We start from the raw sequence: 27,951 nt of genomic DNA on the forward strand, positions 1-27,951 counted from the left end.
CTAATAATATTGACCTTCAAATGGTGTTTAAAAAAATTGAAAACTGCTTTTATTCTAGCCCAAATAAAACAAATAAGACTTTCTCTAGAAGAAAAAATATTATCAGACATACTGTGAAAATGTCCTTGCTCTGTTCAACATCATTTGGGAAATAAAAGAAAAAAAATTCAAAGGGCTTTAGACTTCAACTGTATATGTGGTACACACACATACATAGAAACACAACTATACAAAACAATTTTGTTAGTTATATATATTCTCAAATATATGCATGCACGTGTGTATTGATATATACACACAAGAAATATACACAGTACACACAAACATAATATGTCAAAGCAAACATTTATTTTGTGTGTGATTAATCGCAATTGATTTTTGCCCAGCACTACTTATTTTAAAAAGTTATTCAGGATTCAACTACATTTTTTTAGCTGTGCAAAGTTAGAAAAGGGTTAAAGTTAAGGTTTGATACTTTGACTGATGTAAGTTGAGATGACTAGAAAAGTTCATTTGATTAAAAACTATTTAGCAGCAAGAATTTTTTACAGTGTCCATGTGTGCACTGGTGAGCAGGGCTAAAGAGAATATGCTTTAAAAGTGGGCGTTGACCTTCTGAAGTGCCGGTCTTTTATCATACTATTACATCATACTGAGTCAAACACGCTGCTTGCATGAAAACCACTACAGTGTTCTCAATTATAGTAACGTGCATTTATTGTCAGTAACGGTAACGGCATTGTAACGGGGGAAACAGTAATTCAATTGATTACTCGCTACTAAAAAAAGTATCGCCGTTAGTAACGCCTTTTATTTATAGCGGCGGTATTCCCATCACTGATTATAACCCAATGCTTACTTTCATAATAATTGAATAATGAGTGAAGATCTGGTCAGAATTACTTTTTTGTGTATCCTTTGTATGTGTTCTATGTTATTGAGTGTTTATGTCATTCAGATTGCTCTTAATTACTCATATACACATTATAGAAGCATTGTTTTCCGATTAGCCTCACCAGTGTCTTATTTAGTTTTTTCTTTATATAATAGTCAACATTCGTGTTGTTCAGTAGTTTTAGGAACTTTGATGAAAGGTTTTGAACCACTTTAAATGTTGACTACTATACATACTCTGTTTCGCGCTGCTCTTTGTCTGTTCTTGCTTACGTAGCTAATGCTATTGTTGAATTTCATAATTCTCCATGTTTATTAAAAGACTTTTATTGTGATTTCAAGTCAAGCACGTTAGATTGATCTACAGATGACAGAGAAATCCTGATACTACGCTTCAAATGCTGTCAGTAAAGTATATACACTGAATATAATGTAAATGTCAATGTAAATGTTTTTAGTTTAATGTAATAACATGCATTTTATGTAATGGAGCAATATTCAATTCAAGCTAACCTTATTTAAATAACACAAATTCATGAATTCAGTGACACGTAGAGTCAATAAAATCTTAAAATGGTCACCGTTACACTGAGAACCCAGAATTACCAATTTGTTACAAAATAATAGAATTGAATATGATTATTTTTTTAAACAGGTTTTCTGTGTTTTTCTAATTATCTGTATGATGAAAAACCCAAGCATGGCTGAAATTATTCACCGTTCAGCCTTTGCTCATTGCACCATTACTGCTGTAAAGGTCACAGAACAATTTCAGTCTTGATGACTTCAGGAGCAACATTTTGTGGCTCATTTGAACTGAAACCATCATTAACGTTGAGGTCGGGTGTAAGGTTCAAATCTCCATAGACCAGAAGTGATAAAAGCTGGCTATGAAAAACCCATCTGTTTTTTTTTTGGTATTCTGTTGTATGTATTAAAGAAATGTCATGGGTTCAGTATAAGACAAACTCTACTGGCAACATTTGAGGTAAAATGTCAAGGTACAGAACAAAATAATGGAGTGATTTTGAACAACTCTTTAAAACCGGTAAATCATTTATTATAAAAAGTAAACAGAGTGATGGATTTTAGAGGGTTTAAAAGTAGAAGAAAAAAAAATCAGTGTACACAACAAGAAGTCCAGTACACTTGTTTAAGTTTATGAAGAAATTATATATACATATAGCTGAAGTCAGAATTATTAGCCCCTTTGGATTTTCTTTTCTTTTTAATATTTCCCAAATTATGTTTAATAGAGCAAGGAAATTTTCACTGTATGTCTGATAATATTTTTTCTTCTGGAGAAAGTCTTGTTTGTTTTATTTCGGCTAGAATAAAAGCAGCATTTAATTTTTTAAAAACCATTTGAAGGTTAAAATTATTAGCCCCTCTAGGCTACATTTTTTTTTGATAGTCTACAGAAAAGACCATCGTTATACAATGACTTGCCTAATTACCCTAACTTAACCTATTTAACCTAGTTAAGCCTTTAAATGTCACTTTAAGCTGTATAGAAGTGTCTTGAAAAATATCTAGTCAAATATTATTTACTGTCATCATGGCAAAGATAAAATAAACCAGTTATTAGAGATGAGTTATTAAACTATTTTGTTTAGAAATGTGCTGAAAAAATCTGCTCTCAGTTAAACAGAAATTGGGGAAAAAAGTAATAATAAATATGCAACAGTTCTGTCTGGTTCTTGAATCTGATTGGCTGATAGCCGTGAGATATTAAAGTAATATCAGCACATGTGCAGCCTCTTCACCCTTGTGAATTACTCTGCCCACACAAGTGGCGAGCAGAGGACTACAGTTTGACAAATATTGCAGCTGTTGGACAACATAATGTACTTTGAGGCTTTTTTAGACAATAATGTAGTTGTTTAGATTGCAGCTATGCAGTTTATTTACAAGGATAATGCCTATTTTAAATATTCATAATTACGGAGATGCATTGCTTTGGCGGCCATCAGCCTGTCATAGTGAGCAGAGCAAAGACGGTTGATGTTCCACCACAAGATGGCATCAGAGATCGCATAATAAGTCCTTAGGGGAGAAAACCCTTTTTTTTCAGAGGATGTTTCAAACTAGTGTTTGCTTTGCTTAGGCTTATTTGGGGTTAATTAGTGTGATATCCCAATTGCAACATACTGAGAAATCTCTGTAGACTGATGGCATTTCAAGTCGTTCAGCCTTATAATCTTAAAATGTCAGCAAAATCACCTGTTTTGTCATCACTTAAGACATTACGCTAAAGAATCATAAAAATACTACTTTTAAGTGAACGAGAAATGGTTTATCCTGTTCTGACAGTCAGCTACAGATGTGAATGAATGGTGGAAGAAAGTATTTCCTCGTACAAAAAAGTTTTTGAGACTCTCTGGGCCCATAATACTCTTGGCGCAATAAGGCGCACTGGTATTTTTTGACGTCTTGCTAATTTCAGACCATAATTGTCCTGTTTTCCGCCACGTTGTTTAATTAGCAAATCCATTTGCGCGAATTCGTTGACTAATGGGTGTTTCGGTCCAGAAAAGATGTGTGTTAAGGCACATTGTTGGTGCGTTGCTATTTTGAGGAACTAAAATGGACTGTACAATAGATCAGCTGAGAGCAGCTTTAAAGTCCAGCGCAGAGCGCATTAGTTGTGCGCCTTGCTTACAAATTGCTTAATACACACAGGATGTAAAGCAATACACAAATATCTTTATAAATGAAAAAGAATTAAAGGAATAAAATATAACAAAAATTATTATTTTCTATTATTTACCACTGCCTTCATGCCTTCATCTCGGGGGGCTTTTTCAGTTTATTCATGACAACTTGCTTTTGAATGATGTTATTATTATTATTATTAGCAGAATTATTTATTATTTGTATATTTATATTAGTTTTATTAAAAACAAGCTTAGATTTGCCCACCTGTCAGGTTTTGGACCATATGGGGCATAGCATGTGTATTAGGATATAACTCATTTGGATATAACTCACTTCATTATTATTATTGTTCATTTATTCGTTTGCTGGAAATTAGAACTAAATTTAGAAATAGTAAAAAAAAAAAAGTCTTTGCGCTTAACAAACAAAATTAATCATGTAGGCTAATGGATGTCTGTGCGTAGAACACGTTTCCTTATCCACGAAAGAGAGTGAAAGTGAAAGTAAAGAATGAGGAGGCTCATTCTCGCTCTGCTGATGCTTTGTTTAACTGTTTTCTTGCTAGTGAAGCATTCAGTTTTTCCACTTACAAAGTACGTCATGAACATGAGCAAATGGTGCAACGCAACTGACTCCTAAAGGGAATGGGAGATGAGACTCTGTTTTATTCTCAAAACACACCTATAACTCATTAAGTGAATAAGCTCAACCCTGTTAGACCAGAGCAGATTTTTCAAACATGCCCTTAATGCTTTTGCGCCCTGCGCTTTAGACTTTGCGCAAATAGAGCCCTCTGTGTTTGAGTTTCTTTTTTAAACACACAAATATGCCGTCGAACTGTTGTATAAACGCAATATCACACTCGTACCAGTGAGATATAGCTGTATATCATCACTGGTGGGGCACTAACCTCCCAGCAGTGTCGATATACAGCCATATTGCACTGCTACTCATGTGATTTTGCTCAAACATACATACAAATAAACCCAAACACTTCCTTTAATATGCAATTATTTATAAATAAATATTATATATGAATTCATTAATATTTATAAAACATGTAATAAATAGTCACATGATAAAAACAGTCCATAAAAATATATTTATGGATATTTTCCACTTCTCTAATCAACGTTTCAAACAAAAACGTTCTGACACCATTGTTTTAACAGGCTTATACTTAAAACTGCAGCCTTCTGATAGATAATTCACAATGATTGTCTGTGATAAATGCCATCATGTCACACAAATGATAGATTCGATAAAGTGTAACTGGTGGTGTTGAACCCCAAAGCGTCCGTTTAAAAGGAGACGGCCTCTAAAACCACTGCAGATAAGAAAGTCAAATCCAGTCCAGTTAATGAATCGGAAATGATTTAAAAGTCTTTAGAAGCGTATCAAAGTCAAGAGAATCAGAGTGTAAAAACTAAAACCCATAAAGGAAAAAAAGAAGATGTCTGAGGGTCAAACCAATCAGCACGGCAGAGAGAATCTAATCAAATCAATGCAACGAGTTGCTGTGAATCAAAGAGACTGGGAATTGGCTGTGATTCAGCGGCGGCCATATGAGACTTTGTTTGTGTCAGCCGAGTGTGAACGAGACACAGCCGGTGGAGTGACAACTCGCGCTAAGCCGTGTCAAACAAACATGTCTCTCATTGTTGCCGCCGGTCTGATCCCTTGACTTGGTCATGATTACAAAAACGCTGAATCCATTTGTCTGCGTGAGATGTTGCACAAAACAATAAGACGCAGACAATCCCACGCAATCCTTAACAAGCCAGTCAGAGAGCGATCTGCATATGTTTGGAGGAGGAGACGTTATTAGCCAGCGAATCTAGCATGCTTTCAGCCAGATACACGTAAGGCCCGCTGGGGTCTTTGTGCGGATGTCAGGGGCGTTTCTCTGCCACTTTGTGATACGGGCGAGCGAAATGAAAGCCTGCGGTGGAGATGGAGTCCGCTGAGAAAAAGCGTCTTGCTTGCTGTGCCAGACTCCGTCCCCTCACTGCCAGTCATTACAGCGCAGAACATGGCCGCGCGGAGGGCTAATCCTTAAGTGGAAGCGCTTTTTTTTTGGCTGGAGAAGTTGCGGACGTGGTTATCGCTGCGACGGCAGTTCCTCTTCCCTTAATTAATTAGCAGGAGGAGGACGGCGGGGGTCTCTGAAGTATTCAGCCACCGTTGGTTATTAACTAATCAGAGAGCTGGAGAGGGATGATTGTTAGAGAGTGAGAGAGTGAGTGTTTGCGCTACAGGCCAGGAATTAACTTGTTAGGTCAGACAGGTCAACAGTACTCGAGCGCTGTTGACCGGGATTACACGCAAGCTCTTGGTGGTGTTATAAATCGTGAAAGTTGCTGTTTTAAATCTGATCTAAACAACAGCAAATGTACTTTGGGTCTTCCTTGTTGTTGCTAGGGTGTTTCAATGAGCGTGATACATTCTTTGATGTTGTTGTTAGGCTGTTGATATGTTGATAGGCTGTTGATATTCTGAACATTCTTAAAAGATATCAATGGCTTTCTGGGAGGTTGCTAGGGTGATATGTAATTGCTAGGGTGTTGCCATGTGTTTGTCAGTTTGTTGGAAACATTTTTTGAATGCTGCCCCTGCTGAAAAATCCAGCTTAAACCAGCCTAGGCTGGTTGGCTGGTTTTAGCTGGTTGACCAGTCTGGTTTTAGAGGGGTTTTGGCCATTTCCAGGCTGGTTTCCAGCCATTTCCAGCTTGGTCTTAGCTGGTCAGGCTGGAAAATGACCAGCTAAAACCAGATAAAACCACCTTGACCAGCCTGGTTTAAACTGGACATAGCTGGTTTTGGCTGGCTAGACTGGTCGAGCTGGTTTTAGCTGGTCATCTCCCAGCCTGACCAGCTAAGACCAGGCTGGAAATGGTGGAAACCAGCCTGGAAATGGACAAAACCCCTCTAAAACCAGGCTGGTTGACCAGCTAAAACCAGCCAACCAGCCTAGGCTGGTTTAAGCTGCTAGGGTGTGTTTACTAAGGTGTTCTAAGAATGATCCATCAAACTGTTCCTAACCAAATGTGATACACCATTGTGTATTCACAATATTAATGTTTGTTTAGTTATGTATTTATTTATTTATTTATATACTGTCAAAAGTCATTTATTATCACTACTAATTACCGTGTTTGAAACAAAAAAACATCAGCAGTTAAGAAAGCTTGCGCTGTGGGTTACCATGGCGATACTCGTTGTGTTTACTTCAGATGCTACTATGCTGCGCCTGGGGAAAGACACTGAAGTCTCAATGTGATTTTGTTTCTCCTGATAATTCAGGTATGTCTCATAAAAAGTCAATATGTTTATTATAATTCATGTAAAAACATGTGAGTACACATTTCCTATGTGTTTTAAAGTTAATAGCTTTTTTACAGTTGTTAATTGAGTAGCGTGATTCAGATGAAAGTACCGGTAAAATGACAGTTGGTTTGAGTTATGTTTGTTATAACTGACTCCCCAGTAAATAATATGTATTTTACTCAGTATGTGATAATTGAACAGAAAATGACTTATTCGTATATATTGGTTGTATATTTGCTAATGTGTAAAGTTTATGAGAGTAACATTGGAAATTGGTGTCAAGTGTAACTGTTACAATGTAAATGATACAAATAACAGACGCATGATTGTTCTGTGAGTTTAGTAGTTTTATGGTAAATGGTTATAAACAGAGGTATTTACAGAGAAAGAATATAGAAAAGAAGGTTTTAAAGAATTTAAAGCATGGCTATTCAATGGCGGCCTGCGGGCCACATGCAGCCCAGAATTAACCTCCGAGCGGCCCAGCCCGTGCATCTGCCCATAGATAATAAATTAATATATATTATTCATTAATTGTTATTTAATATAATTTTATATGTTATATTAATATAAATATAAAGTATTTATTATGTCTATGGTCCCACCAAAAACGCAAATACCTACGTAAATTACGTAGGCTGCAACACGCAAACAATGCAGAGTGTGCCCGATTGGAAGAAGTGTGCCTGAGCATGGTTCACTTGGGAGCAAGATACAAGATGTGCAGCACCTGAAACTACAGATACTGGATGCCTGTGCTGGCATTTCTCCTGCGGTGTTGCTATCAGTGTGTGATGAGTGGGAGAAGAGGGTTGCATTGACAATCCAACACAATGGGCAGCACATTGAACAAATTTTATAAGTGGTCAGAAACTTGTAAATAACTCATGAAAGTATAAAGTTAAGTTAAAACCAAACACACCATTGTTTTTCTTGTGAAATTCCCAATAAGTTTGATGTGTCAAATTACCCTCTTCCTATTGAAAAAGCAAAAGTTGGATGCAAGATGGCCGACTTCAAAATGGCCACCATGGTCACCACCCATCTTGAAAAGTTTGCCCCCTCACATATACTAATGTGCCACCAACAGGACGTTAATATCACCAACCATTCCCATTTTATTAAGGTGTATCCATATAAATGGTTCACCCTGTACAAAGGTAATTCAGATATCACATCCACATGCACATGCTCTCTTCCCACTCTCTTACCCTTGTTAAAACAGGCGATCCACTGCAGGGGAGTGACGTCATAGTTATGCTGACCCACAGAGAAGGTGAAAACTCTCACCTGTGGATAGAGGAGGCTTTTTTAGATCACATACAACAACACTGAGTACGTTTACATGGACACCAATTATCTGATTTTATTCTGATTAAAACAATACTCTGATTAAGAGTCTAGCATGTAAACAGCGATTTTTAATTAATTTAATCAGATTAAGGTCATAATCGAACTAAACAGAAATTGTATTAAGACATGTGGAGTCTGCTGATTTCAGTCGCATTATTGAAGTGCAGTACAGACATGTAAACACCACAATCAAACTATTACCGTCATGTAGGATTTGCCGCATTTTGCGACAGGAAAAATATACACATGGCTGTTTGACACTATTCTCTGCACCTATTGAGTGAGAAAAGGACCACAAACACCTGCATTGGTTTTTTCCCATATAGCGTGCAGTAACAAACTCCATTAAAGGGTCATGAAACCCCCCACTTTCATTTCAAGTCTATCTCCGAATTTTTTCAAATACTGACTCATGATGGCCGTGGAGCTCTGCAAGCAGAGGCAGGAGTGGGCGTGGCAAGTTGAGCAGGGGAGAAGGAGGGGAGCGAATAACTGTTGTCAGTCGGCTCACAAAATGAGACACAAACCGTGAGGAGACCCATGATTTTATAGTTTACAAAGTTAAAATGCACAGAAATAAACAGTAATTTAATGCCCTGCTACATTTGTTATTTGTAATTTCATATACACACAACCACAATTTATATCATTATAAAGATAATCGTGTTTATGTAAACACTATAAATAAGGACTTCTCCCTCAATCACCGGGTCTGAATGCAGACTCAGTGCAGCAGGTCTTTTGCCTTGCCTATTTCAATCATTAGCCCTGCTGGTAATCTGGAGGATGCCAGCAGCATGGCGATGTGTCTAAATGTGAATGATCTTCACTGATAAAAGACAAAGTCTGCCATTCTCCGTCATACTTGTACTGCTCTCCCGACAAAAATGCTTGCTGCACACAAACAGCTTTGCTGTATCAGCCCTTACAGCATCGTGGGGAAAAACATGCAACAAACCCAGTGGATCATGGAAACAAACACATATGACCCTTCATGAACGACTAAATACTGTGTGCCGTGGGTCCGTAGACGCGATCTCACCCAGTCATCAACATAGGGTCTAACAGCTTGGCACAGGCAGGTCTGTGTCTTGCCTTCGGAAAGCATGCGCATTCATGAATAATTAAGAAGCAGGCTCTTCTCATAGGATAAGAAAACTCCGCTATGAATAATAATGAGAAACCGACGCGTCATCCCTCCACTTGCAGATTTGCGATACGTAGGCCCACACGCAATCTGCGCGCGCAGAATTCTACAGATTTTCCCTAGATTTTTAGCCCATCCTTATTTCCTATTTACTTGTGTAAATCTATATTTATTCAGTTTTAAAATTAATTACAGTAATATTATTGACTAATATGAACGTGTTGGTTTGATTTATTTACAAAAATCAAAATCATTTTAAACCCGGAAGATGAAATTAGCTGACAAAAGCTCAACATTATCCAGTTTCCCCCACAATTAAAGCTAACTGGTGCTAACGTTGTCTTAACTGATGCATAACACACAAGTCTGTTAAAATCTCAAAAAAAGTACTTGAGGGTTTCTTGAACCTTTAAACTACACTCTTCCAGCAGTTCAAACTCACATCCAATATCTTGTTTGTCACAGGGGACATGCATGTAATGTTCCTGAAAAAAAGTGAAAGTGGATAGGGAATGTGGATAGTGAGGTGATGCAATGACATTAATCGAATTTTGTGCTACAACATATAAAAAAGGATCCTGAAAGGCAACTCATGTAAACACCTTAATCATATTATTGTCTTATTCAGATTAAGGCAAGTAATTGGATTATTGATGTCCATGTAAACATAACCAGTGCAAAACTGGCTGCAAAAAAGGCTTTTCTTACTTAGAGTTTTTGTATTTTTTTCTAGTCTAAATGTCAAAATATCAACCCAGTTTCATTCTGAAAACGTAGTCCCGCGGACGTTTCTGGAGACCGCGAATTATGTAGCCGGGGATACGTTTGGCTGCATTTCACTTTATTAAATGAACACTATGGGGTGATGCGACGCCGTTCCTTTTCGCGCTTACCGGCTGACCGCTTACCCCATGTGGAGGGCTTTCCTGCTGCAACCAGTTTGTCCAGTTAGCTCGTCGTGTACGTTGGCGGACTTGAGACGCAGAGAGGAGATGACCATAACGTCGATGGTGTTCGAGTTGCGGAAAATCGGGTCCAGAAATCAGGCAAGACAAAAACAGAATTTAAAAAATAAAATGAACGAGTGAGTTACATGGTGAGAATGTGGTAAAATTTGAAAACTTGGTAAAAAATCAGACAAGGGCTTTTCTTTTTCTGGATGGCTTTTGTTTTAGGAAAGTAAGTGGGTGGGCGGGTCAATCGATAAAATTGGTTGGGTTTAGGGAAGGAGGAGGGTGGGTCAGTCGATTGGTCAGCCAGCCAGTCAGTCATCCAGTCATTCAGTCAGTCAGACAGACGTTCGGTCGACAGCGTCCTCTGGTGGGTTTTATGCAAGAACAGCTACCACGAACGGCACTCGCGAGAGAAATTTAAGATATAAAAAAGCACACGCAGCGGCCTCTCGTAGATTCGCGAAAACAAAAACTGCAAAAATACGTACCTCCTGGGACGTATTTCACGGTTTCCAGACACGTCCACTGGACTACGTTTTCAGAATGAGCCTGGGTTGCCAAATATTGTTAAATCAAGAAATATTTTTTAGACAAGCTCAACATTTTCAGAAAAAGTCCAAATTAAGTGAGTGTTTTTCTTAAAATAAATCTCACTTAATTTTGACATTATTTCTGAAACTGACTATATTTTCTACTGGTCTAGAAAATGTTCCTTATTTGGACTAGAAACAAAGCGTTTTTGCAGTGTACATTTACATACATACAGTGGATGACTAACCTATTAACTATGGTTTACTGTAAGAATAGAATACTGATAGAATTACTGAAAAGACAAAGTGTATGGTTTCATTTGAGCATGTAAAGTTTTGCCCTTGTTTGTGATTTAGTTGCATCACATGCTATTTTCAATTTCAGAGAGGACGAAAATCTGCTTGTCACTGATACGTTTTGCACTGAATCATCTCGACTCACTGTTCTGTTGGGCCAGTTGTACTTCTCAAAGATGTCCTGAGCTCGATCCTCGCCGCCGTCTGTGAACATCATGATCATCTTATTGCAGTTTGCTCGAGGAGCGCTGGTGTCCTATGAGAAGCACAAACAGGGTGAGCATACTGTACATTCATTCTGAGGGTGACAAACTGCCGCTTAAAATTTTTGGAAAACCCTTGTGCTTTTACTCTATAACCTTGCAATGAATATTTAAACAATAACAACACACATAATATGCTTCAGAAGTGTTTGCACTGACATACAGTTGAAGTCAGAATTATTGGCCCTCCTGATTTATTAACCGCCCTGTATATTTTGTTCCCCAATTTCTGTTTAGGCAAGGCAAGGTAAGTTTATTTATATAGCACATTTCATACACAATGGTAATTCAAGGTGCTTTAGATGAACAGGAAGAAAAGAAACAAGAACACATTTTAGAGAATTAACAATGATTAAATACAGCTAAAATGTGTTAAAACAGGTTATAAAAGAATGAAAAAGAAAAGAAAGACAAAATAGTGTGGTTTGTCGGACATAGCACAGTGCTCATTCAGTAAAGGCACATCTAAAACAGATGTGTTTTCAGACTTGATTTGAATGTGCCTAATGTTGGAACACATCTGATCATTTCTGGAAGCTGATTCCAGCAGTGGGGGCGTTCAGTAGCTGAAAGCCGATTCACCCTGCTTTGACTGAACTTTTGGAATTTCTAATTTATTTGATCCTAAAGATCTGAGTGATCTGTTGGGTTTGTATTCAGTGAGCGTTTCTGTAATGTATTGAGGTCCTAGGCCATTTAGTGATTTATAGACAAGTATTAATACTTTAAATTCTATTCTGAATGTAACTGGGAGCCAGTGTAAAGGCCTGAGGACAGGTGTGATGTGCTCTGATTTTCTACTTTCGGTCAGAATCCTGGCCGCAGCATTCTGGATGAGCTGCAACTGTCTGACTGTCTTTTTGGGAAGGCCAGTGAGGAGACCATTACAGTAATCCATCCTAATGGTGATAAAAGCATGAACAAGTTTCTCACTGAAAACAAAGCATCTAATTCTTGCAATGCTTTTGAGATGATAGTATGCTGATTTAGTTACTGCTTTGACATGACTACTGAAACTCCAGAGTCACACCATGATACTTGACCTTATTTTTTGTTGTTTGATCCTTAAAGCCAAGGTGCGCACTCACCATGAGAACCGCATCTCTGTTCCCAACCACAATGACTTCAGTTTTCTGAAGTGTGACAATAGTGTTTAATGGAGAGTACATTTTTTCAACACTTTCCAAACATAGTTATTTATAATAATTGATTTCTTTTTATCTTTGCAATGATGACAGTACATACGTTTTTAACTAGATATTTTTCAAGATACTAGTATTCAGCTTAAAGTGACATTTAAAGGATTAATTAGGTTAATTAGGCAAGTTTGGGTCATTGTATAACAGTGATTTGTTCTGTAGACAATAAAAAAATTGCTTAAGGGGGCTAATAATTTTGACCTTAAAATGGTTTTATACGGTCAACATGGTTTTATATTAAAAGCTGCTTTTATTCTAGCTGAAATAATACAAATAAGACTTTCTCCAGAAGAAAAAAATATTATAGGAAATACTGTAAAAAAATCCCCTGCTCTGTTAATCATAAATTGGGAAATATTTGAAAAAATTAAAAATGTAATATACAGGAGGGCGAATAATGTTGACTTCAACTGTACGTGCATGCTTGAATCAATCCACCACAAAAATGACCTTGGCTATGAAAGTGTCCCGTTTGGCAGAGTAGCGCACATGTGTCCAAGCATTAAGTGTGTGCGCGCATGCACGTCTGTTCCTCTAATCATATGTCTGCTTTTGTGCCAGCTGCCGCCGATTGTCCTATCTCTGATGAGTTAGCCGAAAGTCCCCTCGCTCTATCCCGTCCAATCACAGCTGTCATTGACATTCGGCCTACAGCGCATCACTCTGACAAGATTCTAATAAAGATAAATAATACTGCCACAATTACAAATTTACAGCGTGCTCTTCTCCGCCTATCAGGAGTCAGCGAGAAATTAAAATGCCTCAGCAGTTGTGCTTCAGAGAAAGACAGCAGAGGTGGAGACAGAGAACGTCAGAGAGACTCCGTTTGTTGAGGAGAATACAGATTTGTCTGCATGCGTTTCATCAATCATGCCATCACCATCCGTTAAACAGTATTTGGGCTGTGCAAAAATGTGAGTAGTAGACAAATGGTGTTTTCTTCCTCACACCACCGTATACACCATTAATAAATTCAGAATTCAGAAATAAACTCAGATTATATTAAAGCATCATTATACAGTTGAAGTCAGAATTATTAGCCACCCCCGTATATATTTTACCCCCACTTTCTGTTTAACAGAAAGAAGTTTACTAAATATAATAGTTTTAATAAATAATTTCTAAATTTAATAACTGATTTCTTTTATCTTTGCCATGATGATAGTACATAATATGCAAATGATGCACAGCTTTATTTGCCCTTAAAACGGAAAGATGCAGGGTCCATAACACCATTGTTAGACTGTCTTAAAGATATTAAATCTTGGTTGGCACTAAATTTTTTAATGTGCAATGAAGAAAAGACAGAAGTGGTGGTATTTGGGTCCGGGGAAACTCAGGATTGTTTGGATCTTGGTGGGTTAAATTCTTTTGTGAAACCTAATGTAAAAAACCTGGGTGTTATTATGGATAGTGACTTCAAACTGGATAAACAGATTAATTTGGTAATTAAAGCTAGCTTTTTCCAGTTGAGGCAATTATCCAAATTAAAGTCTTTTTTGTCCTTTAACGACTTTGAAAGGGTAATACATATTTTTATCTCGACTAGATTATTGTAATGCCCTCTATGTGGGTATTAGCCATACCTCCATTACTCGTCTGCAGAGGGTGCAAAATGCTGCTGCACGTTTGCTGACGGGGATACGCAAACGGGACCACATTACACCTATACTGGCTTCTCTTCATTGGCTTCCTGTACAGTTTAGGATCCATTTTAAGATTTTAGTTTTGGTGTTTAAATGCCTAAATGGACTAGCACCAAGATACTTGTCCTCATTAATCCAATTGTACACTCCATCAAGGGCACTTAGATGTACTGATCAGCTACTTTTGGCTGTTCCACGCGCAAGGTTAAAAACCAGGGGGGACCGTGCCTTTGCAGTGGTGGCCCCCAAACTTTGGAATAATTTGCCTCCCTACGTTAGGCAGGCTGCAACCCTTTCTGTTTTTAAATCAAGTCTTAAAACCCATTTTTACTCTTTGGCTTTTAATACCAAATGAGAGTCATGTGTCTGTTGAATTTGTCCTTTGTTTTAAATGGTGTATGTGTGTACAGCACTTTGGTAAGCACTTGTTGTTTTTAAAAAGCGCTTTATAAATAAACTTTGACTTGACTTGACTTGACTTGACTAATATTTTACTAGATATTTTTTCAAGACACTAGTATTCATCCTAAAGAGACATTTAAAGGTTAATTAGGCAAGTTAGGGTAAATAGACAAGTCATTGCATAAAAGTAGTCTGTAGACAATAGAAAAAGCCTATAGGGGGCTAATAATATTGACCTTAAAATGTTTTTTAAATAACTAAAAACTGCTTTTATTGTAGCTGAAATAAAACAAATAAGACTTTCTCCGGAAGAAAAAATATGATAGGAAATACTGTGAAAAATTCCTTTCTCTATTAATTATTGTTTGGGAAATATTTAATGAGGACAGACATAATAATTGTGACCTGTACTCTCTGTTTCAGCATTGGTTATTTGTCACCATATCTGGCTAAAGTATGTGTGGTTAAGTAGAATGGAGATGGAATCAACACAACAGCATCTTCAGATTAGTTATAACTAGGACCACACTAAATCCCTGCGCAGATTTCTGCAGATGTTTAGCCCATCGTTGAGTATTTATTGTGTGAATGCGTGTACATTTGTATTTATTCAGTTTTTAAATGAATTTCAGTAATATTATTGACAAATGTGAAAATGTTTATATGATTTACTTACAATACAGTTTGTGAAGTACTATTTTCTGTCGTTTAGTATACAGTTGAAGTCAGAATTATTAGCCCCCCTTTGAATTCATTGTTCTTTTTAAAATATTTCTCAAATGATGTTTAACAGAGCAAGGAATTTTTCAAAGTATGTCTGATAATATTTTTTCTTCTGGAGAAAGTCTTATTTGTTTTACAGAACAAACCGTCGTTATACAATAACTTGCCTAACCCTAACCTGACTAGTTAACCTAACTAACCTAGTTAAGCCTTTAAATGTCACTTTAAGCTGTATAGAATTGTCTTGAAAAATATCTAGTCAAATATTATTTACTGTTATCATGGCAAAGATAAAATGAATCAGTTATTAGAAATGAGTTACTAAAACTATTATGTTTAGAAATGTGTTCTCTCCGTTAAACAGAAATTGGGGAAAAAATAACAGGGGGGCTAATAATTCAGGGGGCTAATAATTATGACTTCAACTATATATATTATATGAGAGACTTGCTTTGTTTACCGAATGAGTGGATCTAATTGGGTTTGTATTGTAAACATTAAATAAAAGTTAAAAAGCTTTTATTTTTATCTCATATTTTAAGGTTTTAGTTGTGACACTCCTAAAAGCATTTCACATAAATTTTTATTAAAAAAAAGCTATTTTTACAGAAATAGCAAAAAAAAAAAAAAAAAAAATGCCCTCAGATTCTGTCTGGCCCTAGTTATAACACTAGCCGCATTTCCACTATCGGGCCAGTGCGAGCCAGGGCTTTAATCGGGCCAGGCCGAGCCAATAGCCCGGGAGGTTGAGAAATGAGGCCGAAATCATGTCGCGTTTCCACTGTCCGGCTAGTTGCTCGCAGCGCGTCACGCAAACACCGCCCCCAGAACGTCCCCCGAATCAAACGTCACACAACCCGTCACACAACCCGCCCACTTCAGCGGGAACAAAAAACTCAAATTAGAACCGCAACGATGTACTTGATAACGTCCTCATTTCTGCAAACGCCGTCTATTTGCCTCTGAACATTTTCCTCGGCCCAAATGTTCAGAAGAGCCCTGGTGTCCTCAACTGACCAGTACTGTCTGCTATCCATTTTTTCTTCTTCTTAGTGAGTTGATCAAGCACGATAGCAAAACAAATGTAAGGGAAGAAAGCATCTTGTCTCCTCTTTACCTGACAGGAAAACTCCGCCTTTGTACGTAACCCCGCCCCGAAGCCCCAGTTGGCCCTCCTTGGCCCAAGGTATTCGGCGGGCCGAAAAAGGATGGACGCTGGCCCCAAGGAAGCCCCGCTTTGGCCCGATTACGCCCCGGAAGTGATAGTGGAAACGCGACTGGCCTTGACTCGCCCTGGCTCGCTCGCTTTAGGCGCGATAGTGGAAACGCGGCTACTGTGTCCTAACAACACATCTGTCTGCAGTCACTACACTCCCAACGAAACGGTAAAAGTTTGAAATTTAACTTTTACATATTGAACATTATTAATAGGCCACTGATTGACTGATGTTGTTGGTTTACACTAAATCACAGCTCTGAATTTCATGTTCAAATTATCGGCTCACACTAGCCATCAGACTACTAAACATTTAATGGTCACAACTGATTTGCTAACTTGTATGCACTATAATTATTAACACTATAGATGCACCTGATGATGAAGAACCATCAGTCAGCTGCTGTTTATATGATTACTGCTATATTATATATTATGTATTTGCTTATTGTTTAGTGTTATTCTTTACTGAAACTGCAGTGCCAATGCTACGAAATTTCAGTCTGTGTACACCAGTACATTTGAATGACAATTAAGTTTGTCAAAGTCATAGTTATTTTATTTTCAGGATCTGCTTCAGTAGTTTGGCAATAAATATCTTGTAAAATGATATTTAAACTCACATTGGAAGCATTTAACACTGAATAAAGCACATAATCAGTACCTGAGGTGATCACTGTCATAGAAATTAATGCTGTTGTTTTGCTGCAACTTCGCAGAAAGAGAAACTGTTTCTCAAATAGGAAATTTGCACATTGCTGTCGCAGATGGTTAGGAATAAACTTGTTATAAATAGATATTTACTCTATTTAACATTAATAAATATACATAGTTTGAGTGACTGATGTAGTTGATTTGCCAGTCACAGTTCATTTTCAAACCGCCTGCTAGTTATTTTATTTCCAAGATCTGAGGTGAACTATCTGCTGCTGCTTTCAGTAGTATGGCAATAAATGTCATGTAAAATGGTATTTTAACTCACATTGGTAACATATAACACTGAATAAAGCACATAATCAGTACCTGAGGCGATCGTATATACTGTTGTTTTTCTGTGATGTTGCAGAAATAATTTCTAAAGTAAAAACTTTGCTTATCGCCGTCGCAGATGGTTAGGATAAACACTACTTTTAACATAAAAAAAAAACCTTTTATCATGTGTCATGGTGCCACGTCATGTGTAGTTAAGTGTAATATGCTTTCACTGAGTTATTAAAGTTTTCCACAAATGCTCACTGTAATTCAGAATCACACTCAACCAAATCAATGTATGTTTTACAAGGTTTTATAAGCTGACTGTACATTTTGTCATGCCTAATTAAGCAAAGCCTCTTCTCCTAAGGACACAGTCTCATGAATATTTATGAGACATTGACGCATCATTGGTTATTGTAGCCATTTGCAGTGTCACAACCAATGACATTGACGCAATGTAGATTTTAGACCATGAAGATAAAAATATTGCAAATAAACTTAAACTCCAATCAAAAAAAGCAAGACACTAACATTGTCTCTTCTATAACTTCTTTAATGTGCAACTGTGTGCTAAAAAAAAAATCAGACAATGTAGTTTAGTGTTTCTTGACCCTTCAAAGATCTGTTTGTCAACTAATGATCCCCATTTGTGCTTGTTTTTAATGATTTTTCAGAGAAACTTGGTCTAAAAGATGTCATTCTCTCGGTTAAATCTCAGACACTTTGACAAAGCAACATCTGAGCAATACAATTTTCCGCTGAGTTGGTAAGAGGATGTTTTGGCATTAAATTTGACATCAAATTTAACTAAGCCAAATCCAGCTAAACCTAAAACCTAAAAAAAAAACTCTTTTTGGGATCATCCACAGATCTTCTTTTAACTTATTTAAAGGTTTGGAGGCCACAATCCAATTATTTAATACTTTAAATCCTCAAGGACACATTAAAAGAAGAAGTAAATACATGTATAATGCTATCCAAGAGTTCTACAGTATTTCAAATACAGTTGAAGTGAGAAAGTCAGAATTATTAGCCCTCCTGAATGATTAGCCCCCCCTGTATATTTTCCCCCAATTTCTGTTTAATGAAGAAAACATTTTTTCAACACATTTCTAAACATAATTCATTCATTTTCTTTTCAGCTCAGTTCCTTTATTAATTAGCAGAATGAACCGGCAACTTATCCAGCTGCAACCCATTAATGGGAAACACAAATACAGTCTCATTCATACTCATACACTATGGCCAATTTAGCTTACCCAATTCACCTATAGCGCATGTCTTTGCACTATGAGGAAAACCGGAGCACCTGGAGGAAACCCACACTAACACGGGGAGAACATGCAAACTCCACAAAATGCCAACTGATTCAGCCGAGGCTCAAACCAGAGAACTTCTTGCTGTGAGGCGATAGTGCTACTCACTGCGCCACCATGTCACCTTTCTAAACATAATAGTTTTAATAACTCATTTCTAATAGCTGATTTCTTTATCTTTGCCATGATGACATTAAATAATATTTTACTAGATATTTTTAAAGACAATCAAAAAAATTAATGCTTGAGGGGTCTAATAACATTGACCTTAAATAAAAAACATAAAATCTGCTTTTATTGTAGCTGAAACAAAACAAATAAGACTTTCTCCAGAAGAAAAAAAAAACATTATTGGAAATACTGTGAAAAAGTTCCTTGCGCTGTGGAACATCATTTGGGGAATATTTTACAAAAGAAAAGGTAAAAAAAACTCACAGAAGGGCTAATAATTGTGACTTCAACTGTATATTCTGATCTTTTAACATTTATGTTCACTAAAAGTCTTTTCAACATGATAAAACTAAATGTTTCATGAGCAGCACTTCATATAATAATAATGATTTCTGAAGCATCATGTGACACTACCCAGCAGGCACAGGACATCAACATGACGTCAGATTGATGTTGAATGATGTGGGATATTGTATTTTTTTTGAAAATGAAAATCGGGTTGATGTCAGAACCCAACGTCAGACGTTGCATTTTTGTTGCTTTCTAATATCAACGTCTAATGATGTTACAGCTTGACGTTGTCTGGACGTTACCACTATGACGTCTATCAGACATCAGATTTTGGTTGCAATACCTGATAAATAAATGTTAGTATTTGAAGTCAATATGACGTTGGTTTAAGATGTTGACTCGATGTTGGATTTTGGTCACTTTACAACACAACCTAAAATCAACCAAATATCAACGTCATTTCATGTCATTATATGTCATTATATGTCAAAATAACATTGTGCTTAAATATTGGCAACCTATATCTAACCTAATATTAATGTCTTATGATGTTGTGAGTCTGCTGGGTAAAGACTAGAGAAACGTGGCTGATAATTCTGAATGTTTAATGAGCAGCACATCTTTATATAATAATAATGATTTCGGAAGCATCATGTGACACTACCCAGCAGGCACAGGACGTCAACATGACATTAGATTGACGTTGTACCCCAAAGTCATTGGACGATGCATTTTGTTTGGAAATGAAAATCGGGTTGACGTCAAACCCAACGTCAGGCCAACTTCAATGTCCAATGTCAGACAGATGTTGCAATTTGGTTACTTTCCAACGCAACCTAAAAACAACAAAATATCAACATCTAATGATGTTACAGCTTGAAGTTGTATGGACGTTACCAATATGATGTCTATTAGACATCGGTTGCCAAACCTAACGAATAAACGTCAGTATTTGATGTCAATATGACATTGGTTTAAGATGGTGGCTCAACGTTGGATTTTGGTCACTTTCTAACACTACTTAAAAATCAACAAAATATCAACGTTATTTCATGTCATTATTGGAATTCAAAAGAACGTCCTTAGAAGTTGGCGACCTAAATCTACCCTAATATATTGTCTAAATCTCATCTAATATTAATGACAATGTGTGTATGCTGGGTAAAGACTAGAGAAATGAGGCTGATAATTCAGCGTTGCATAATAGGAATAAATTACATTGTAAATTACATTCAAGCAGTAGTTAAACTACAATAATATTTCCAAAGTGTACAGTACTTTTGATCCAATAAAAACAGCACTGAAGAAAAAAAGCAGAGGGCTAATAATATTGACCTTAAAATAGTTAAAAAAAAAAAAATTAAAACTGTTTTTATTGTAGCTGGAACAAAACAAATAAGACTTTCTCCCAAAGAAAACAAATATTATATGAATACTGTGAAAAAAATCCTTGATCTGTTAAACATCATTTGGGAAATATCTGAAAAAAATAAAATAAAATAAAAATCACAGGAGGGCTAATCATTTTGACTTGAACTGTATATTCTGATCTTTTAACATTTATGTTTACTAAAAGTCTTTTCGACATGATAATTCTGAATGTTTCATGAGCAGCACATCTTTATATAATAATAATGATTTCGGAAGCATCATGTGACACTACCCAGCAGGCACAGGACGTCAACATGACATTAGATTGACGTTGTACCCCAAAGTCATTGGACGATGCATTTTGTTTGGAAATGAAAATTGGGTTGACGTCAAACCCAACGTCAGGCCAACGTCAATGTCCAATGTCAGACAGACGTTGCAATTTGGTTACTTTCCAAAGCAACCTAAAAACAACAAAATATCAACATCTAATGATGTTACAGCTTGACGTTGTATGGACGTTACTAATGTGATGTCTATCAGACATTGGTTGCCAAACCTGATGAATAAATGTCAGTTTTGGACGTTAATATGACATTGGTTCAAGATGTTGGCTCAACGTTGGATTTTGGTCACTTTCCAACACAAACTAAAATCAACAAAATATCAACGTCATTTCCTGTCATTATTGGACATCAAAATAACGTCCTTAGAAGTTGGCGACCTAAATCTACCCTAATATATTGTCTAAATCTCATCTAATATTAATGACAATGTGTGTATGCTGGGTAAAGACTTGAGAAATGAGGCTGATAATTCAGCGTTGCATAATAGGAATAAATTACATTCAAGCAGTTGTTAAACTACAATAATATTTCCAAAGTGTACAGTACTTTTGATCCAATAAAAACAGCACTGAAGAATAAAAGCAGAGGGCTAATAATTTTGACCTTAAAATGGTTAAAAAATTAAAAACTGCTTTTATTTTACCCGAAATAAAAGAAATAAGACTTTCTCCAGAAGAAAAAATATTATAGGAAATACTGTGAAAAATTCCTTGCTCTGTTAAACATCATTTGGGAAATATTTAATATAGAAAAAAATATATATTTCTTACGTTCAACAGCTGGTCGAAGGCGAACTGAAAGCCGGTCTTGTAGTCTGTGGTTCCCTTGGCCTGCATGTTCATCACCGCTTCTTTGAAGATCTTCTTGTTTTTAATGTTAGCCTGGACCAGCGTGGTGAAGCACGGCACCACAGCGTACGCCTTCTCATTGAACTGACAGACAGACAGAGACACACAGCAGCTGCTTTAGCCAGTCCATTAAAAGCTTCATTATTCATCTCCATTAGATCTCACTGCATCATCATTTCTGCTGTTAACACTCGCTAATGGAGTCACTTACACCTGATTGATTTCTCTCGCAACTCATCATTCGCTTCCACTGAAGATGAATCAACTCGGATGAAACTTCAAATCAACTTCAAATCTATTTCGCAACACTAATCAACACTGGATGCTTTAATAGAGCTCAGATCTGGACACTTACTTAGAAAATTAGTTTTCTGGCCATGCAAATTAATGTGCTGTTTGGATATGTGTGGACAGGGTTGATTTGAGCTTGCTTTGGGTACTAGGAGTAACTAGACTGTAAAAAAAAAGACCTAATAAAAGTGTTGTCGCCTATCCAAGTTTTAGGAACAACAAATAATAACTTGACTTCTAGTTGATCATTTGGTATCAGAAGTGGCTTATATGAAAAGCAAAGGCCTCTAGATTACGCTTATTTTACCAAAATAAAACACGACCATGCCATGATTTTTAATGACTTCATTAGGACAGTAAGGTCTGACTTTGCTTAGACAAAAGTCTTGTCACTTAACAGAAATAATGTCCAGTATAGAATATAAAGTCATGCTGCAGTGGAAACAGAATGAATATTGTGTATGACTCCCATGAGCTTGGAGGACTGCATCCATACATCTCTGCAATGACTCAAATCACTTATTAATAAAGTCATCTGGAATGGCAAAGAAAGCATTCTTGCAGGACTCCCAGAGTTCATCAAGATTCTTTGGATTCATCTTCAATGCCTCCTCCTTCATCTTACCCCAGACATGCTCAATAATATTCATGTCTGATGACTGGGCTGGCCAATCCTGCAGCACCTTGACCTTCTTTGCTTTCAGGAGCTTTGATGTGGGGGCTGAAGTATGAGAAGGAGCGCTATCCTGCTGAAGAATTGTCCCTCTCCTGTGGTTTGTAATGTAATGGGCAGCACAAATGTCTTGATACCTCAGGCTGTTGATGTGGCCATCCACTCTGCAGATCTCTTGCATGCCCCATACTGAATGTAACCCCAAACCATGACTTTTCCTTTACCAAACTTGACTGATTACTATGAGAATCTTGGGTCCATGCTGGTTCCAGTAGGTCTTCAGCAGTATTTGTGATGATTGGGATGCAGTTCAACAGAGGATTCATCAGAAAAATCTAATTTCTGTCTCTTTTCGAAATGATCAACTAGAAGTCAAGTTATCATTTGTTGCTCATACAACTGGGATTCACGACAAGACTTTTGTCAGGAAGTGTACACCCTATAAAATATTTTACTACTGTATATATACAGTTGAGCTGGACCACTCTCATTGGCAGAGCTGTGAGAAAAACCAAACACTATTGGCTGTTTTTTTAAGGGGAGGAGCTACTCTATGTCCCGCTCCCTTCATGTCCCTTCAAAGCACTGTACGGGACCTTTAACATTGTTATTGTCTTTTGTCATGTGTTACCATGGTGTTTTAGTAGTTTTTAGTAGTGTGAATGACACTGAGCGCCTTCTACATATTGGTATGTTTCTAAGCTTGTGGGAAAACTTAATTATTTATAATTAGCTTTAATTCATTTCAAGCTAATGTTTAATTTGTTTTAAGTGTTATTGTCTGTACATTACACAGATACACTGTAGATGTTAATTCTTTTAAATTTGTATGTTAACATTATTGCATTAAAATGAATAATACGTTAAATAAAAACAAACAAAAAATTAAGTGAAGTTTATTTATAAACTCATTTTGAGAGGATCACGTGCTTATGATTGCTTTCGGCTGGTCCTCCATTATCTATTTTATGATTCACCAATCAGACGATTCCTAAGCCACTATAAATACTCTAAGTTTCATATAACAGACATCTTTGTTTTGATGAACCCCCCTTCCACCCCTACTCCTCCTCCTTTCCTCGATGGGTGGCACGGTGGCCCAGTGGTTAGCACTGTCACCTCACAGCAAGAACGTCACTGGTTCTAGTCCTTACCAAGCCAGCCGACATTTCTGTGCGCAATTTACATGTTCTTCCCGTGCTCACGTGGGTTTCCCCCAGGTTCCCTGGTTTCCTCCCACCATCCAAAAACATGCAACTTAAGTTAATCGGCAAATCCAAATCGGCATCATAGACATGCTCCTAGTAAGTAGTTATCTCTTAAGAGCAATCACTATCCGTTCATTAGCTACTACAGCAGGGGAGTTCTCGAGATCTACCTGAGCTCAAACTCCCCTCTCGCCTTGCAAGCAGGAGGGAGCCCCGAGCTCGAGGATCTTATGAGCTCAGCGCTCTCTCCCGGGACAGCATGCCAAAGCATTTATAATCAATCATCAGCTAAGTGTGAACTCTTGAAAACGTAAACAATTATGATCACTGTTAATGTATGCAAAATTTGGCTTCTAGATTAAAGTGATCTGTAAAAAATACTGAATCATTAATTTATTACACAGTTAAATACTTAAACTAGTTCCAAAAAATGTTTGTCACAAAACGCAATATCAGTATCCTGCACAGCTTTACCTACTGAATGAACAACTCAGCATAAAAATAAACTCCGCTGTGAAAATCTGAGGTACGTCTGACTGTCTTGATTATAAGGTTTTACACCACAGGTGCTGAGAGAAAAAAGGCACTTCAAACTAAAATGAAATGAGAAATGTCATTTTAAAACTGCCATGGGGAAAAAAATCCCTTGGAGATCTCTTAATTCTCAATTACTCTTTCCCAAAAGAGACACAGTTATAATGAAGGCAAATTAAGATTCAAATTAAGCAAAGTATCAATGTCTGAATCATAAAGGAAATTATTCTTTCGAACCAAACAATTCAGACTCAAACTAATTCGTTTATCTGACCAGCTATACTATACAAAATATGATCAAAGGTTAACCATGTTTTAAAGGTGCTGTAGGTAAGTTTTTGACTCTTCTAAAGCATAAAAACACCATAATATGTTTGCTGATATTTAAGAAACATGCTAAGTGAACATTCTTGTTTATCTGAAAAACAATGCTGAAGTCAGATTTTTGCTTTGAAAATGTGTGTTACGTGCTGGAACGACTGTCTTTGTTTTGGTAATTTAACCCACCTTATGCCAGTTTAACCAATTATTTTACAGAAACCTGGGTTGCCTTGGTGGAAAACAGCGTATTTCATTCATTCAGTCAGGACGGATCTCAAAGTATGCGTCATGACCAAAATGCAACCTCCAATGGACAGTATCAGACTCCGAAATGAGACACAGATTCAGATTTCCACATGAGGGTGTTATTTATTTGCAATCAATATAAATATTCCAAACGTAAACATTAGGTGAGCAGGTTACATTGTAACACTGTGTGCTAACAACATGCTACGTGACGAGATTTGCAGTGAAAAGCAATTTTGGCTGTTTGCACCGGACAAAACACGATAGAAATTTAAATACAGCCATTACATAAACTATCTGCTGCTGCTTTCAGTAGCATGGCAATAGTATAGCCTTTAACACTAATTAAAGCACATGAGGTGTAGCTGAGGTGATCATTGTCAGTTTATCCTGTTGTTCAACTGTGAGAAATAGAAGTCGTTTCTAAAAATATGAATTTCCGGTGTTGGTTAGAATAAAAACTAAAATATTCCTTCAATCACGTGCCGTTGATTTTATTTAGAACATGATTAAAATCAGCCTTAAATCAGTCTTTAGGCTTGATATTCAGGCACGCTCCTGTTGGTCCTCAATCTGGCAACCTGCGCTTGTGTTTGTTTTGAGGAATGCAATAACTAGTTTAACCACCGGGTGTCAAACTTACATACTGCACCTTTAAGTCAAATAAGCTCTTTTAAATCAGTTTAAGTTAAAACAACTTGACTGTAAAATTAAAATGTTTGACTTCAATTATGAAGATAAATCAAATGAACCTCATCAGGGTTTCTGCAGGTTTCACCAAGTTAAATTTAAGACTTTTTAAAGACCATTATGAATGAAATTTTAGGCTCACAAAGGGTTAAAGGTAAAGCATTTTTTTAAAATGGCCCTGATGGAAACTATTTTTATTTGCCCTATCAAAAAACAAAAACATTATAATATAATGCATTTAATAATACAATAAAAAAATAAATAATAAAAGGACAATATTTTAGATATTTCTTAGCAAAATATTTAAAATATTGTGTAAAAGCAAGCAAGCTCTACTACTTTTTTTCAACATCAACATTAAATAATAAAAAAAATGAACAAATGTTTTAGAAGTTTTAAAAAAACTATAATAAACTAAAATCTATGCACAACAATATGTCCAGGTCAGTGTCCTCTGCAGTAAATACATGGAACACTTTTAAACAAATGCAATTGTAAGGAAAATAATTAAGCTATTATGGTAAATAGAGTTAAAAATGACCTTTCTAAATAAACATTAAAAGTTTTGAGATGGATTGTTGGTGATTGAATGGGTTTTTGGCCAGATTGGGTATCAATACATGAACAAAGAAAAATTAGGACCTGTTAAAAAAGATTTAAGACCAACAACACAATATTTGAGCAAATTTAAGACTTTTTAAGGCCTAAAATTAAGATTTTGGGATGTAAGACTTTTTAAGACCCCGCGGAAACCTTGCTTATGAGTCAATTAAACTTTATAGAATTATATTAAACTGACTTAAAACAGCTTGTACAACTTAAACTAGTAAATTAAATTTCGACATAAGTTATGATTAACATAAAAACATTTGTTGTCGTGCATTATGGATCATATTATTTTTTACAGTGTTGATTCAACTTGTTAAAGTAAAAAGCAATATAATTATTGAACTATGATTTTATTTCAGTCTCATCATCAAACAAAACTACTGTGAAACTTTGGAACTTTAAAGCACTTGGATTCATTTTTGAAACTGCAATTAAATCATACACTGGTTGGGCATTTCAATGAGGATTAGAGGTAGAATAACATGGACATTGGAAAATTAAGACCTGTTTAAGATGAAGTCCGGGAACACAATACTTGGGACTTTTAAGGTTTATTTTTTTTGTTTTGAAATATTATATTTTTTAATCTTTGTAACAGCGTGTGGAAACCCTGAAAAAAGGCCATTGGTCAGTGTTGAACTGATGCTCAAGAGTGTGTTGGTAAACAGCAGTAAACACACATCGTGACTCTAATGTGCTGTAAGACTGCTTTTCTTCAGCGACTGCAGAATGAGTCGTGTTCGCTTCAGATTATGATGCTCATTTTGCTCTCAGAGCCCGGATTAGGAAACACACACTAAGAGGCCAGGATCAGCCGGATTACTGGCGTGGGTCTCCAAAACGCTAATGTTTGATTATGTGTGTGTGTGTGTGGAAATGTGCATTCACACTCGTGTGGGTTGTGTTTGTGGGCTGTCATTGTGTGGCCATTATAAATGAACTCTCTGAAGATTAAATGCTTGTGTGCATTCAGCATTTTTTACAAATTCACACACAGGTTCAAATTCACGGAGGATTTATAAGACTTAATATTAACACCAGTGTGTTCTCAAATGAAGCCAATATGAATAAAAGATTTAAAAAATACAGCATATTCTCAATAATCAAGCAATATACTGTAAATACATTTGCAGATTTCATCAGCTGGGTAGTTAATAATATTCAAAGACATAAAAAAAGAAAAATCACACACTCAAACAGAAAGTTGTATTAAAAATAGTATTTGCATATTTATTTTTTAAAAAATGGTGTGTATATATATATATACACACACCATTTTTAACACACAATTTTTACACACACATATACATATATATATATATACACACACACACACACACACACACACATATATATATATATATATATATATATATATATATACACACACACACACACACACACACACACACACACACACATATATATATATATATATATATATATATATAT

At 36.4% G+C, this 27,951-nt stretch overlaps 1 protein-coding gene across 1 annotated transcript in view; it reads right to left on the bottom strand.

Annotated features, from left to right (window-relative positions):
- The window catches only part of cacna2d2a (calcium channel, voltage-dependent, alpha 2/delta subunit 2a), a 243,083-nt gene that overhangs the window by 64,638 nt on the left and 150,494 nt on the right, over positions 1 to 27,951 (bottom strand). Inside the window, exons 9-11 of the mRNA XM_056460753.1 lie at positions 21,850 to 22,011; positions 11,305 to 11,415; positions 8,091 to 8,169 (exon numbers count right to left, since the gene is read on the bottom strand). Of these exons, the coding sequence (XP_056316728.1) occupies positions 8,091 to 8,169; positions 11,305 to 11,415; positions 21,850 to 22,011 (352 nt within the window). The remainder of the gene's footprint in view (positions 1 to 8,090; positions 8,170 to 11,304; positions 11,416 to 21,849; positions 22,012 to 27,951) is intronic.

This window comes from Danio aesculapii, chromosome 6, assembly GCF_903798145.1.
Source record: "Danio aesculapii chromosome 6, fDanAes4.1, whole genome shotgun sequence".
Lineage (NCBI taxonomy): Eukaryota > Metazoa > Chordata > Actinopteri > Cypriniformes > Danionidae > Danio > Danio aesculapii.